We start from the raw sequence: 12,646 nt of genomic DNA, 5'->3' as shown, positions 1-12,646 counted from the left end.
GCAGGGTGTCTTTCTGCCTCTGCAGGGAGGACAGCAAGACCCTGGTCCTGCGAAACAGCACCCTGCTGCCTGTGGCCTGGCGGCTCTGTGGGCTGGAAAACCTGGGCGAGGACTTCTCCGTGTCACAACGTGAGGGCATCGTTGGTCCGCGCACGGAGTTTGACATGCATCTGTATTTCAAGCCCACAAAGGCTCTCAACATTGAGAAGAAGATCCGACTGGAGGTGAGGGGGACTGTGCCCTCCCTGGCAGGGCAACAAGATCTTTGGGGTGGAGGCTGTGCTTGAAGGGTTCCCTGCAAAGAGGGGGACAAAGGATGAGCCTTCCCGAGGTTCCTTTCTACCCGCATCGCCGGGGGGGCAGGCCCTTAGCGGCAAGGAACTTGCTCTTATAGCTGAGCTTCAGGGGGCATGTGTGCTGCCAGGCCAGGAAGAGCTGCACCTGAGGGACACAAGGCTGCTGTGACCCCAACTTCTGCTGCCTCAGCCTGGGTTCACCAGAGCACATGGTGCATCCCTGAGCATCTGCGTCAGCCCAGACAACCAGGCGCTGTGTCCTGAGCCCGCGTTACAGCCACCTTGCCGCTGTGCGTGGTTGAATGCTGTTGTTTGGTTGTCCAGACCTCGGCGTGCTCCCTGCGCCCATGCTGGAGCCTGTCCGGGGCTCTTAACGGAGAGCAACAAGCTGTCACCCTGGGCTTTTGTTCCCCGTGGTTTGGGGGCTGCACTTCAGTGAGGATGCTGGGTGATTGAAGGGGAGAGGGTTGACGGTCAATGCCACCTGCTCTGGGACACCTCACAATTCTTGAGATTGTTTTTCCATCGCTGTGTCTCCCCGGGTGCTTCCGTGGCAGCACTCCCTGCTGAAGGAGTGCCGAGCTGGGCTGGTAGAGCTTCTTACTGCAGCAGCATCTCGCTGGGTCAGCCCGTGAGATGAGCAGGTTGGGAGAGTTTGGGAATCCACAAGTGCTTGTCAAGCAGGGGAGGCCATGGTGGAAGCAGCCAGCAGAGACAAGGACTCGTATGTTGTCTACCAAAAGAATTTAAGAGAACGGTCTAAGCACTGTTCGTTTCTCGCTGCCTCAGGTTTCAGATGCAGAAAACATCCTGGGGATTGTCCAGACCGAAAATATCCTCGTTTCTGCAGAGGGCTATGATGTTGCTCCAATCATCAACATTCCTAAAGGTCAGTGGACGCCCCAAAACAAAGCAGTCTGGGTGCGTTGCCTTGCCTTGGCAGGTGAGCAACCAAAGCGCTTGGGATGGGGTAGCATGCAAGCGTGGCCCGGTCACATAAAGCGCGTATCCTGCAAGTTGAGTGGAGTGAAGGGCTGTCAGGGCACAGCCAGCCTCGAGTCTCTCGCCCCTGAGCTTTGCAGTGTGCAGGTTGGTCTGGGGGCTTAGAAACCACAGCGATGTGAGCCAGCAATTGGCAGCTCCTGAGGGCTCAGCAGGGCACATAAAGTTGTTGGATCAGTGCTTGGAAGCAAGAAGACAGAAACCCAGCTCCTCACCTGCTAAACCCTGCAGATATTCTCCGAGTAAGAAGAGCAAGGGCAGCAAAGTAGCTAAAGAAAATTTCCAAGAACGGAAACTTCCTGAGAAGGGTTTTGGGCTGCCTGAGAACTCCAAGTGTCATAGAACAGTTTGGGTTGGAAAGGACCTCAAAGATTGTCTTGTCCCAACCCCCCTGCCATGGGCAGGAACACCTTCCACTAGCCCAGGTTGCCCCAAGCCCCGTCCAACCTGGCCTTGAGTGGGGCAGCCACAGCTGCTCCGGGCAGCCTCTGCCAGTGCCTCGCCACCCTCACAGTGAAGAATTTTTTCCCAACAGCTCATGTAAATCTCCCCTCCTCCAGTTCAAAGCCATTGCCCCCTGTCCTGTCACTACAGCCCCCCAGGAAACACCTGTGCCCACCTTTCTTATAAGCCCCATTTCAGTATTGAGAGGCCAATTGAAATTGGCCTGGAAGTGTTGAAATATCTGTCTTGTCACTTGGTGTGGTCTGTAGCAGCTCACTAATACTCCCCGTTTCTTGCCTGGCTCTGCGGGTTTTCTGCAGGTGCAGGTGGCACCGTGGATTTTGGAGTCCTGAAAGTCCTGGATGATGCGAAGCAAGTGCTGACTCTGAGGAACAAGGGGAAGTACGAGATTGCGTACAGGTGGGTCCAGCTGCCTGGTCTGTGAACGCGTGGTGCCACCATCTGCCCAGGCCTGCCTTCTCCTCCTGCCCATGGCTAGAACCGCTTCCCGTGCTGGCTGCCTCGTGGTCTGGTTAAATAAAAAGCCCGGGCTCCCTAATCTCAAAGACTTTAAGGGAGAATGCAGCCCCACACCAGAAGTCCTTCACAGCTGAGCAGGAACCAGAAGGAGAGGCCCTGAAATTGAAGCCACTCACTGCTGAGATCCATTGCCTTCCTCTGAGGGGCAGCTCCTTTCTCTTTATGACTCTTTAAAGGAGGGGATGAGAAAATTGGCTGTCGAGGTTAGTTTGCAACACTCATGATGGTCTGCACTCTCTCAAGATCTGAGATTCCCCAAGCAGAGCTGGACTCTTTCCCTTTTAATTTTTTTATGGTCTTATGTCAAGTCCTGGCTGTGCTGGTGGCACTTGTACTTTTAACTGCAGAGGTCTTTGTTCCTTCCCTTTCTCCCCAGTTTCCAGCTGAAAGCTGCAGGCACCACCATACCAGACCTGGCAAGCCACTTCACTATCCAGCCGCAGAAGGGCCTGCTGGCTGCCTCCGGGCGCCCTGTGCAGGTCCAGGTGTTCTTCCACCCCAAGACGGAAGTGAATATCGAGGACAAACCCGTCCTGCACTACCAGGTGAGCTGCCCCAGCCAGGCAGCGGTGGCACAGCACGTCTTGGGAGCGTGAGCAGGACAGGTGCCTTCTGGAAGGAGGGCTTTAGCTGGGTAATTCTCGTAGGTGACAGCAATGTCTCAGAAAACATTTGTGATGCTTCCTAAGCGGAGCTGAAAGTCTGGCTCCGGAGGAGGCGTTGAAACAGGGAGGATGAGCTGATGGGGACCTGGGATGGGATCAGGGAACAGAGTCAGAGGCTGGCCTCTTTGCTGGTTTTACCAAGCCCTCCTCTGGCTGCAGGTGATGGAGCCCAGCATCTGCGGAGGAGGCGAGACCGTCGCCGTCATCCCAGTGAGGGTGTCGGCGAAAGCTGTGTTCAGCAAGTACAGCATTCACCCCGCCTCGCTCATCAACTTCGGTGCCATGGTGAAGGGCAGCAGGAAAACCTGCACCTTCATGCTGGAGAACAAAGGCAGCCTTGACTTTAAATTCCTCATCTACCGAGCAGACCAGGACGCATCCCGATTGCAAGAGAAAAGGTGAGAGAAGACCTGCATCACCTGTCCTGCCTGAGGAGGCACGACAGCGTGGCTGGTGTGTGACAGGCAGCCCAGACACCTGGGTTATTGTCCAGTTCACGTCACCTGCTTGTGAACAGGGAGTGGAAAAGTGCCTCAGTGTCCCCGTGTGTCGGGCAAAGCTGGTGATACAGCTGAGCTGTCTGTAAGCTGCAGGAGGTGCCGCCGGGGCTGTGAGGGGCAGGGAGGCTTTCCTCTGTGGGGAGGGGAAGGTCAGCTTTGGCTTCAGAGGAAGGCAGGGTGGGGGCTCAGCATGATGGATGTTTCTGCTTTCTCCTCTTAGTGGATGTCAAATGAAATCTGCCCACTCTGGCAAGAGTGAGAACTTACACCAAAGGACTTCCTCAGCCAAGAAAAGCAAGCGCTCGCTGCAGAAGGTTGCCAGCCCCTCCATGCAGGTGGGTGGCTCCCGCTCCCCAAGACACACTGCTGCGGGTGCTGGGGGAGGACGCTGATGGGGGCTCCGTGTCACACAGTGGGGTGGGACATGGTCTGCACGATGGAGGTCCGTCATCTCCCAGCCACAAGCAGAGGCAGGAGCTGCTCAGTTGCACTGACAGTCCCGTGCTCTGGCTCAGACTTGGAGTTGTGGGGTCAAGAGAGAGGAGCAGGTCCCGTGTTTTGGTGGCTGCTAGCCAAAATAGGACTGTGAATACCACAGATGTGGGCACGTTCCTGTTTGAAGTCCCACTCCATAGATACCAGATGACCTTGTGTTTTCGTCTTCCCAGTCCCCTCCCTTCCCTCCCGTCACTTCTCACAGTTATTTCTGCTCTCCTGTTTTACCCCTGAGGCTGGAGGATCCCAGCTAGCACCTTCACCTTTTACACCCAAACTCCGTCCTCTGTGCCAGCCAGGATAGGCCTGCAGCTCCTCCTGGCTTGTCCCTCTCGTCCTGGGGCTGCCTCTGGGCCGTGGAGTCATCCCTCCCTGCCCTGGGACTGGGGGCTCGGCCTGGCTGGAGGTTGAGGAGTGGCGTACTCCTTGCTGGGGATGCTCAAGGCTGGGCTGCTGGACGTCAGCCTCTCCTGGGACTCTTTCTGCAGGCTCGCCTCACTCTAGGCATGTTCACGGTGTACCCTGGCTTTGGTTCCATCCCTCCTGGGGGCCAGCAGATGATCACGGTGGATTGCTCTGCGGAATCACTGGGGACGTGCGAGGAGCACCTGCGCATCGATATCAGCGACAGAGACCCCCAGGACAATCCCCTCGGCATCCCCTATACCCTGCTGGCTGAGTCCTGCCTCCCAGGTACGCCCCGTCCGCAGGTTCCCACAGCCAGACCTGCTGCTGGTCAGCACCTGAACTTCTTGCTTGGTTAGAGAGGCGCCCTGACCTTGAAGCTAAACCCTAAAATCCTCAGAGGTTCCAGTTCTTTTCAAGTCAGCCAGCGGGGAGAGGCTGGGAGGGATGCATGGAAGGATAAAAGGAAAGCAATACTCCTTGACTGGGACTGAGCTCCATCCTCGCAGCCGACTCCCCGCCCAAGGCTGGGTTTTGCAGTGACCTGGGCAGAAAGGGTTTATCAAGCCTTCCAAGAGGCCAGCAGGGTCCCGAAAAATTCATCAGGAATGCAGCATTCAGCCCTCCCTCTGCTCTGCTCCGCAGCATTTGTGGTTGATGACATCGAGTCCATCTTTGAGGAGCATCGAATCTGCAGCAACGTCAACCTCTGCCAGACCCCGCAGACGGTGCGAGACAAGGGTGTGTATGTCAGAGATGAGAACAAGTTTATCTTCACCGACGTTCGGGTTGGGCACCGGGCCACAGCTCGCTTCGAGATCCACAATGTCAACAAAGTCCCCTGCAATGTGGTCCTTTCCATCAAACCCATCGCCGGTGAGGTAAGAACAAGAGGCCAAGGTGACCGTTGCCCTTTACAGGCTGCGCTGCCTTGTTCTCCAGACTCGTTGCTTCCTCTTGCCCGCCCTAGTCCAGCTCCGTGCAGGTCAGGCTACAGGGGGGAGCAGCAGTGCCAGGGTGGCAGTTCTGAATTTGGCACGTCTCGAGCAAGGCTTTGGCTCACCGCTCTGGCTGGGTCTTTGGTGGGAGACCCAAACCCTTCTGCACATCTCTTGGAAGCCCGCTCAGAGGGGGCCTTTACTGGCCTGACGTGCCTGGGCTCAAAGCAGACCATTCCCTCAGGCTCCCTGGCCTTTTCCTTCTCTTTAAAGGCCAGTTTGAGGTTAGTTGCGGGGTTTCCGTGCAGTGCCCCCCTCCCTTGTGTGCTGGGGTGGCTGCCCAGTGCTCAAAGCCAGCTTTTGCGCTCCTGGGCTCCCTGTGCAAGGTCAGCACCGCTTTGGAGTCACCCCTGCGATGGAAGGAGCCTGCCCAGGGCAAGCAGGAAGGGAGACACGCTGTCTGGGGCTGTTCCCGGTGACGCATATAAGAATAAGACTGCGTACGAAACACTGAAGGATGTTTCCTCCTAACACGGCTCTGTGGGTTCCCCCAAGTTTCACAGCCCCATCAGTGACATTTTCAAGGTGGATCCCGTTCGGATGTGCGTGCCCAGCTGCTCCCACGCCTTTGCTACAGTGACCTTCACTCCACAGATGATGCAGAGCTACCAGTGCACTTTTGAGGCTTCCCTCAATGTCCTGGCGAGGTAACTCCCCCTGTGAAATCTGGGCGGGGGGACCTGCCTGATGGCTGCCCCTCCTCTGGGAGGACCCCGACCTCTTGTTAACCCTGATGCTCTCGGTAGCCTTAGGCAGAGTGCTTAGCATTAGAGAATAGAGGAGGCGGTAACTACTAGACAGAGTAGAAAGAGAAGGGGTTATAGCTTAGCCTCTGCGAGTGACTGTGAAGACAGTGCAGCATTTGGTAGCCAGCTGGGAGTTAGTGAATCAGCAAGAAATGGAGATGTGCAACAGTTGAGCTGGGGCTTTCCAAGGACAAAGGTTTAGATGAAGCCGTTTCTGTGCCAGCCAGCCAGCGTGCATTATTTCCTCCTTGTTTCTGTTAAAATAAGATGATTGTATGTGATTACCTGGGGTATGTTAAGCTATTCTCTGTCAAAGGAGCGACTGGAGCCCTTCTAAAAGAGGAGCCCAGTTCCCCTGTCCTGGGACGTGTGTACCAGGGCTCTGACCGGCTCTTCCCCAGCCGTTTAGTGGCTGAGTCAGGACAAGTCAGCTTTCTGCTCTAGTACGCAATTCCTTTTTTAGCATCCCTGGAAATAATCATTACTGATGGTGCCATTTATTTTTCCCTTCTTGCTTTTATACTATTTCCATGCTGCGCTCGTGCTTTTTGCATGTGTCTCATATCATCGCAGCCAGTGAATTTGCCATGTCTCACCTGTCGCCTCATTATTTACCTGCTGTGCTGCATGATTCGATTCAGTGACATGTTCTTTAACTGCTACTCTGGAAGGCTCTGGCTCTTCAGAGCTCTTGTGAATGGCCCTGATTGGATTGGGAGGAGGGGGGTGGAGGAGACCTGTGTCGTAGGGTACAGGAGCACCAGCCAGGGAAAATGCAGTGGGTGGCCCCTCTTTGTTGCTTGCCAGGTGGGAAATTGGTTAGTGCCGGCCGTCATGATCTCTCCTCTGCCTTTCCTGCAGCCCTGCAGCAATTAAAGCGCAAATCCTGACCTTCTGTGTCAGTGGAGATGGGACTCTGCCTCGGGTGACAGTCCTGCGCCCGGTACTTCACAGTAAGAGAGGGAACCCTCTGCTGGTCTTTAAGAAGCTGTTGCTGGGTGATTCACAAAAGCTCCCTCTGGTCCTTCATAATGGTGGCACCCTACCTGTCCAGGTGAGGACCTGCTCAGGGAACGCTCTGGTCTGGGAACAAGTGCTTGTCTCGTGGAGAAAAGGTCCCAGAAAGCATGGCAGACCTGGAAACAGCTCTCAGAAATTCTTTTTAAGCAAATGACTGACTTGTAATTTCCAGGAAGAGAGTTCCTCTTGGAAATGCGATTTTTCTGACTAGCCTATCCTTTTCAGTTAAATACAACGCAAGAAAGTTGGTGGGGTGTTTTCCCCCCATCTCTCTTCTCACGCTTTGATTCTCGGGTGGGCACGTGTGATGTCCTAGTTGCATTAGATTGTATTTGATCCCATTTTACTACACTTTAATGAAAAATTCTGTTCATTACTTTTGTATCCCAGCGCCTCTGAACGCTTCTTTTTTCTGTCTAGTTTTACTTGAACTTTGTAAGTTTAGCTAAGAGCTGTGTTTGAAGCGGGGAAGCATGCTGGATGCCCCGTGCTGGACCAGCACCAGTACGGTGCCAACCCACGTGTCACCCTGTACCCACAGCAGTGTGGTTGTGCTCTGTGTTCCTTTTTCTCAGTTGACGATAGACCTGTTGGATGAAGCGGGAGTTTTCTTCTTGAAAGCCAGGCCCACCACACAATGCGTCTACCAAGCTGGGGGCGTGAAGGAGGACTCTCCTGCAGGAGGTAAATCCAGTAAGCGTGAAGCGCGGTCATCCACACAGGGGAGAAATGTGTGCCCTGCTCTTGGCTTGGCCAAGCAGCCACCAAATGTTAGATGTTGTTTCTTCGCTGGGGCTCTCCGTACCCCCAGCTTTTCATGTGGACTCTGCGCACGGCTTCCTCCTAGAAAGTGGTTGGAAGTTTTTTCTGTTCCTCTGGACATGGTGGGTTGAGTTGCGGGGGGCTGTCACCACTTCAGCGGACCATCTGAGGTCTTTGCTGCGTGTGGGAGTAGCAGCCTGAATGGAGGCAGCCCCTGAGCCCACAGCCAGCCAACAGAAGCCAAACCCATTCTTTGGCTCAGCTTTACGTGTGGCAGGAGCTGACTGACTGCAGTTTGAGTGAGCGCTGGGTGTTAACCTGTGTTTAAGGCACTTCAGCAGTGATACGCGTGGTGCTGTCGTAGCCTTGTGAGCATAGGAGGAGGGTCTGGCACCATTGGTGGGAGAACCTGTGCTTAGAGGTAGCTGGGTTTCAACCCCTTACGCCCCACAGAAATATTTCAGTGGTACAGCTGTATCACTTGTCGCTGATTTCATTGCTGTGCAGAGAGGAAGCCTCACACCGCTCTCCTGGTCCTGCTCCGTGGGGAATTAGCAGAGTTTGACGTGCTTTTCAAACCCACCCTGGCCCAACGTGTGGAAGGCAGGATCCACTTGTCGGTGGTGAACAACCCGTATGAGGAGACCGACATTCAGCTGGTGGGCGAAGGCTACGAGGATGACTTCACGCTAGATAACATCCACGGACTGGTGGCAGACAGTGAGGAGGAGGAGAATGCTGAGGGCAATCTAGAGGAAGACGTAATTGAGGGTAAGAGAGGAAAGGCTGCCCAGGTGGATCAAGGAACAGGAAAACAGACGTTTCTGCTCACCCTGTGCCGCGCACCTGCGGTCCAGCTTTAGCAGCCAGATCCTGCTGCCTTTTGTAGCCTGCAGAGGCTTAAGAGGCAGCTTGAGAGCAGAAGAGAAGATCGTCTGTCAAGGGAGAAGCTTGCAGGCTAGCAGGGAAGGGTCAGAGATACCCGCGTTCAGCTGAGTATCTCCAAAAGGAGGGCTGCCAGCCCATGGTATGCTATGGAGATGAAGCCCGTGTCTAATGATTTGTGCCCTCGATATACGCAGCCTGTGCTGTCACCCCCTGGCCTGGCGGTCTGGGAGCGTGCTGGCTCTGTGCAGAGGGGCAGTGCATGCTGTGCTGCGTGGCTCTGCACAGCCACAGCCACGGGTTTAGGGATGTGGCAGGGCGCTTCCATGGGAGCGGTAGGATGGGGAACTGCGTCTCCCCAGGGAGGAAGGCTTGGAGCAAGGAAGAGTTGGCCACGCCTGTCTCTGTGGATGTGAGGGGGGTGGATGGACCTCAGGCACACTGAGACCTCCTGCTCTCCTTCCTAGCAGCTGCCAGAGTGAATCACATCCCGTTCGGGGACTGTCACATCGGGAAACCCTACAGCGTGACCTTCACCATCACCAACCGCAGCAGGACGGAGGCGATGCGGTTTGAGTGGCTGGCAGACACCCCATTTCACTTCTCCCCCAAGGTGAGTTTGGATGGCTCTGCCTTTTCCCATTGCTCCAGCCCTGCCCGGCGGGTTCCCAGGAGCTGGCAGGGAGTCACCACGTACCGGTGAGAGCCTGTTTCAGTGCCACAAAGGAGCTGCAATCCCTGGCTTAGCTGGCGCGGGGCTGTCAACCCCACAGAAAAGGCTCAGTGTTGCGGGAGGTGGCATCTTTTGTATTTTCCTCTGTCAAACCCCAGATGAATACACGGTAAGAGGCAGATTCCTGGCACAGCTGCTCACCACATCGATCGATCTCTTTGCTGTCAGTCCTGCCCTTGCTAGTGATTCCAGTTAGGTCTTGGCTCTCTGGTTCTCCCTAGGTGGGACACCTCCATGCTGGCTGTGCTAAGGCCATCACAGTGACCTTGAAATCGGATGTCGCGGTCACCTTCAAAATGCACCCTGTGAAGTGCAAGGTGGCTAGGATCACCTTCCCGCTGCCGCCGGAGCAGATTAAAGACTGGGATGACTGCCTGCGCACCATCAAGTGGGTGGATACCACCATGAGGGGCCCAGGAGCCACGTGGCCTGTGAAGAAGAAGGTAAGAAACGCAAACAGGAAAAGCTAACGGAGCTGCTACAAAAAAACCCTGGCAGGCCACCATCTCTGCTGGCTGAGCAGCTCCTGCATCCTCCTGACGTTTAATCCACCCGTGAGGTTCACCCGCAGTGCGTTTTGGGGGAGAGGCAGATGCAGTGACCTGTGACACCAACACAAAATGGGGAGGTCTTTTGACAAGACACGTTTAGCCACATGCAAACTACCGGTCTCTGCCAAAAGCTGAAGTGTTGCAACCTGTGTTGAACGGGAGGGCACATTTTACGATTTTATCACGTTTTGTGGTGTTAAAATTTCTTCGTCGAATTCAGTGCCTTTTCACCAACAAGGAGTTTAAGGCGCTGCACTCTGACTCTTGTTTTGGAGTGGAGAGCCACACTAGTGCTCTTGTGTGTGCACTGGCCAGCCCACCAGCACATGGTGGGTGAGCTGTCAGCTCTGCCTACACCGATAGCAGAGATTTTGGTGGTGGTGCCCATGTTGTGTGGGATATCTCATTGTGGAGCAGCCCAGGTGCTGCGTGGCAGTCGTGCAGCAGTCTGGAGAAGCATCGCTCCAGAAAGTGCCACACACACGTACCTGGCACGTGTTCCTCCCTAGTTTCTGAGCCTTTTTAAGAGCTGTAAACCCCTTCTTCTTCCCCATCAGCAGCAGCAGTCGGAGGCTTTCCTAGTGAGTTCGTCCCCATTCCAAAACGCCCGTCCCCAGCCCTCACCAGCGTGGCTGTTGCCCCACACATGGTGTCTGGAAAGCACCTCCCGCTAAGACAAGAGGGAAAAGGTGCTTTCTGGTTTTGTTCAGTCTTGGGGTTCTCCATCCACAGAACTCCCACAGGGGAACTTAATCCTAATTTAGAGGCCTGCTGGATCTGTAGCGGGCCATGAAAAAGGTCTGACACTCTACAGGGTTGAAACACAGGGACAGGTACCTATGACCCAGTCATTGTCCCCATGGGCGTATTCTCAGTCATGGTGGTGATTATGGTGTTCAGTCGGTAGAAACAAACACTGTAATGGAAGGGTTAAATTTTGTCACCTTCCCGGGGAAATAAATGGGAATGGTCCTTTCTAGCCCCTGTACGTGGCTGATCTTGGAGGCCAAAAGCCTCCTCTTGCTCAGCCGGGCTTTCTAGGCTCTGCTCAGTGATTCTTCCCTTTCCTGTTTGGAGGTGATCGAGACAGACCCAGAACCAGCTCACGCTGTCCTGGAGGAGAGCAGCCATGAGGTGGAGCTTTGCCTCAGTGCTGTTGTCGACTACGCTGAGCTCAAGCTGGATACGGACACGATTCAGTGCAAGGAGACCTTGCCCTTCCAGACGAGGACATTCCCGTGAGAGCCAGAGGCCAGGCAGGGACCCGTGCGTGGGAGCTGCCTTTGCCCAGGGCTGACCTGGTGCCTGCTTCGCCGGAGCTGTGCCGTGCTCTCTGGTGGCCTCTGCTTCTCCTTCTACTCGTGGTCTGGTGAAAATAAAGGCAATAAAGTGCCAATAAAGGCAAAAAATAAAACACTGACCTGTTTATTGTTTGGCCACTTAATAAACCTCTTCTAATTTCTAACTGGGTGATTAGGCCTGGCGGGGGGTGGGGGCAGGGGTGTGTGTGCTGCTGCCTGCTGGTTCTGAGATTTCAGCTTCCACACATCCTGGGCGCCTGGAGATGCCTCACATGTGGGCTCGAGTCCCTTCTAGGGCTTTGTGTTCAGTCTCACCTGCTGTTCTTCTCTTTAAACAAATCATGTATTGTTTCATCCTGTCCAAGTCCTGGCAGGGTGCTGGGGCCTGCATATCTGCACGTAAAGCCAAGCAGGAGATGGTGGCCACCGTCCTGCCAAGGCGTGCCAGGAAAGGTTCAATTCTGCCATGCCTTTCTGCTGACAACAACCATGGATTTGCTTCCATTGCGTGTTGCCTGTCCTCATCTGCTCGAGGACAGGTTTGCAGTCAAAATAATGTCAAACTGAGATGTAAAGACCAGAATAAGACCCTTGGATTAAGTCTCCTGGGCACCATGCCTGCCCTTTCCTCTTTAACCTCCAAACTTTGAAACACTTTGTCTCCGGGTAGCCCAGGGCAGTGCTCTAGACGTGGCAGAGTTGCCTGGGGACAAAGATACTCCTGAGCATCAAGGAAGGGGTACCAGAAGCTCACCATACAGTGTTACTTTTCTACTTGCTTTGTATTTATTGGTCATTGTCTTTTCACTCCTCCTTCTTGCTTTTCAGTTCCATGCTGTCCAACACGGGGAATGTGGCCCTGGAATACAACCGGATGGCGGCTGTGGAGGACGAAAGGGCATTGAGCCACACTGGGGAGCTGTTTCCACCCAGTCTGGATGGTAAGGTGCTGCAGCGAATGAAGAGACGGGACACAGCTTGATGCAAGCAAGTTGTCCATTTATTAGCGATTTTCTTACAATTACATATGTTTCTACCTTCTACATATTACACACTGATTGGTTAAATCTTAAGCGTAAAAAACACTGATTGGTTGACATTTAAGGCACACCGTTAGAACAATAGGAACTTATTAGTTTATCTTGACATAGCAATAATTTCTATTCCAAAGTTAGGGAGTTTCTTTCTAGGCGGCTTTCTTGATTAACAAAGTTACATATCGGCGCCATCCGTTCCCTTATCTGGCTACTTGTTTCTCTGTCCGCCTGGATGCCTCCTCAGCTGTAACGGCTCAGGGGTCTGC

General features: G+C 54.3%; 1 protein-coding gene across 1 annotated transcript in view; it reads left to right on the top strand.

Moving 5' to 3' along the window:
* Positions 1-11,724, top strand: part of LOC308057773 (hydrocephalus-inducing protein homolog) — a 77,257-nt gene extending 65,533 nt beyond the window's left edge. The window contains exons 45-59 of the mRNA XM_080411824.1: positions 26-224; positions 1,086-1,185; positions 2,063-2,162; positions 2,659-2,827; positions 3,107-3,345; positions 3,668-3,821; positions 4,197-4,635; positions 4,993-5,228; positions 5,841-5,992; positions 6,953-7,145; positions 7,687-7,795; positions 8,381-8,644; positions 9,229-9,371; positions 9,713-9,934; positions 11,120-11,724. Of these exons, the coding sequence (XP_080267950.1) occupies positions 26-224; positions 1,086-1,185; positions 2,063-2,162; positions 2,659-2,827; positions 3,107-3,345; positions 3,668-3,821; positions 4,197-4,635; positions 4,993-5,228; positions 5,841-5,992; positions 6,953-7,145; positions 7,687-7,795; positions 8,381-8,644; positions 9,229-9,371; positions 9,713-9,934; positions 11,120-11,284 (2,884 nt within the window). The 3' untranslated portion in view covers positions 11,285-11,724. The remainder of the gene's footprint in view (positions 1-25; positions 225-1,085; positions 1,186-2,062; positions 2,163-2,658; positions 2,828-3,106; positions 3,346-3,667; positions 3,822-4,196; positions 4,636-4,992; positions 5,229-5,840; positions 5,993-6,952; positions 7,146-7,686; positions 7,796-8,380; positions 8,645-9,228; positions 9,372-9,712; positions 9,935-11,119) is intronic.
* The last annotated feature ends 922 nt before the right edge of the window (positions 11,725-12,646 follow it).

Source organism: Falco punctatus (genome assembly GCF_963210335.1).
Source record: "Falco punctatus genome assembly, contig: scaffold_34, whole genome shotgun sequence".
Classification (NCBI taxonomy): domain Eukaryota; kingdom Metazoa; phylum Chordata; class Aves; order Falconiformes; family Falconidae; genus Falco; species Falco punctatus.
This window is presented reverse-complemented; position numbering and strand designations above follow the sequence as displayed.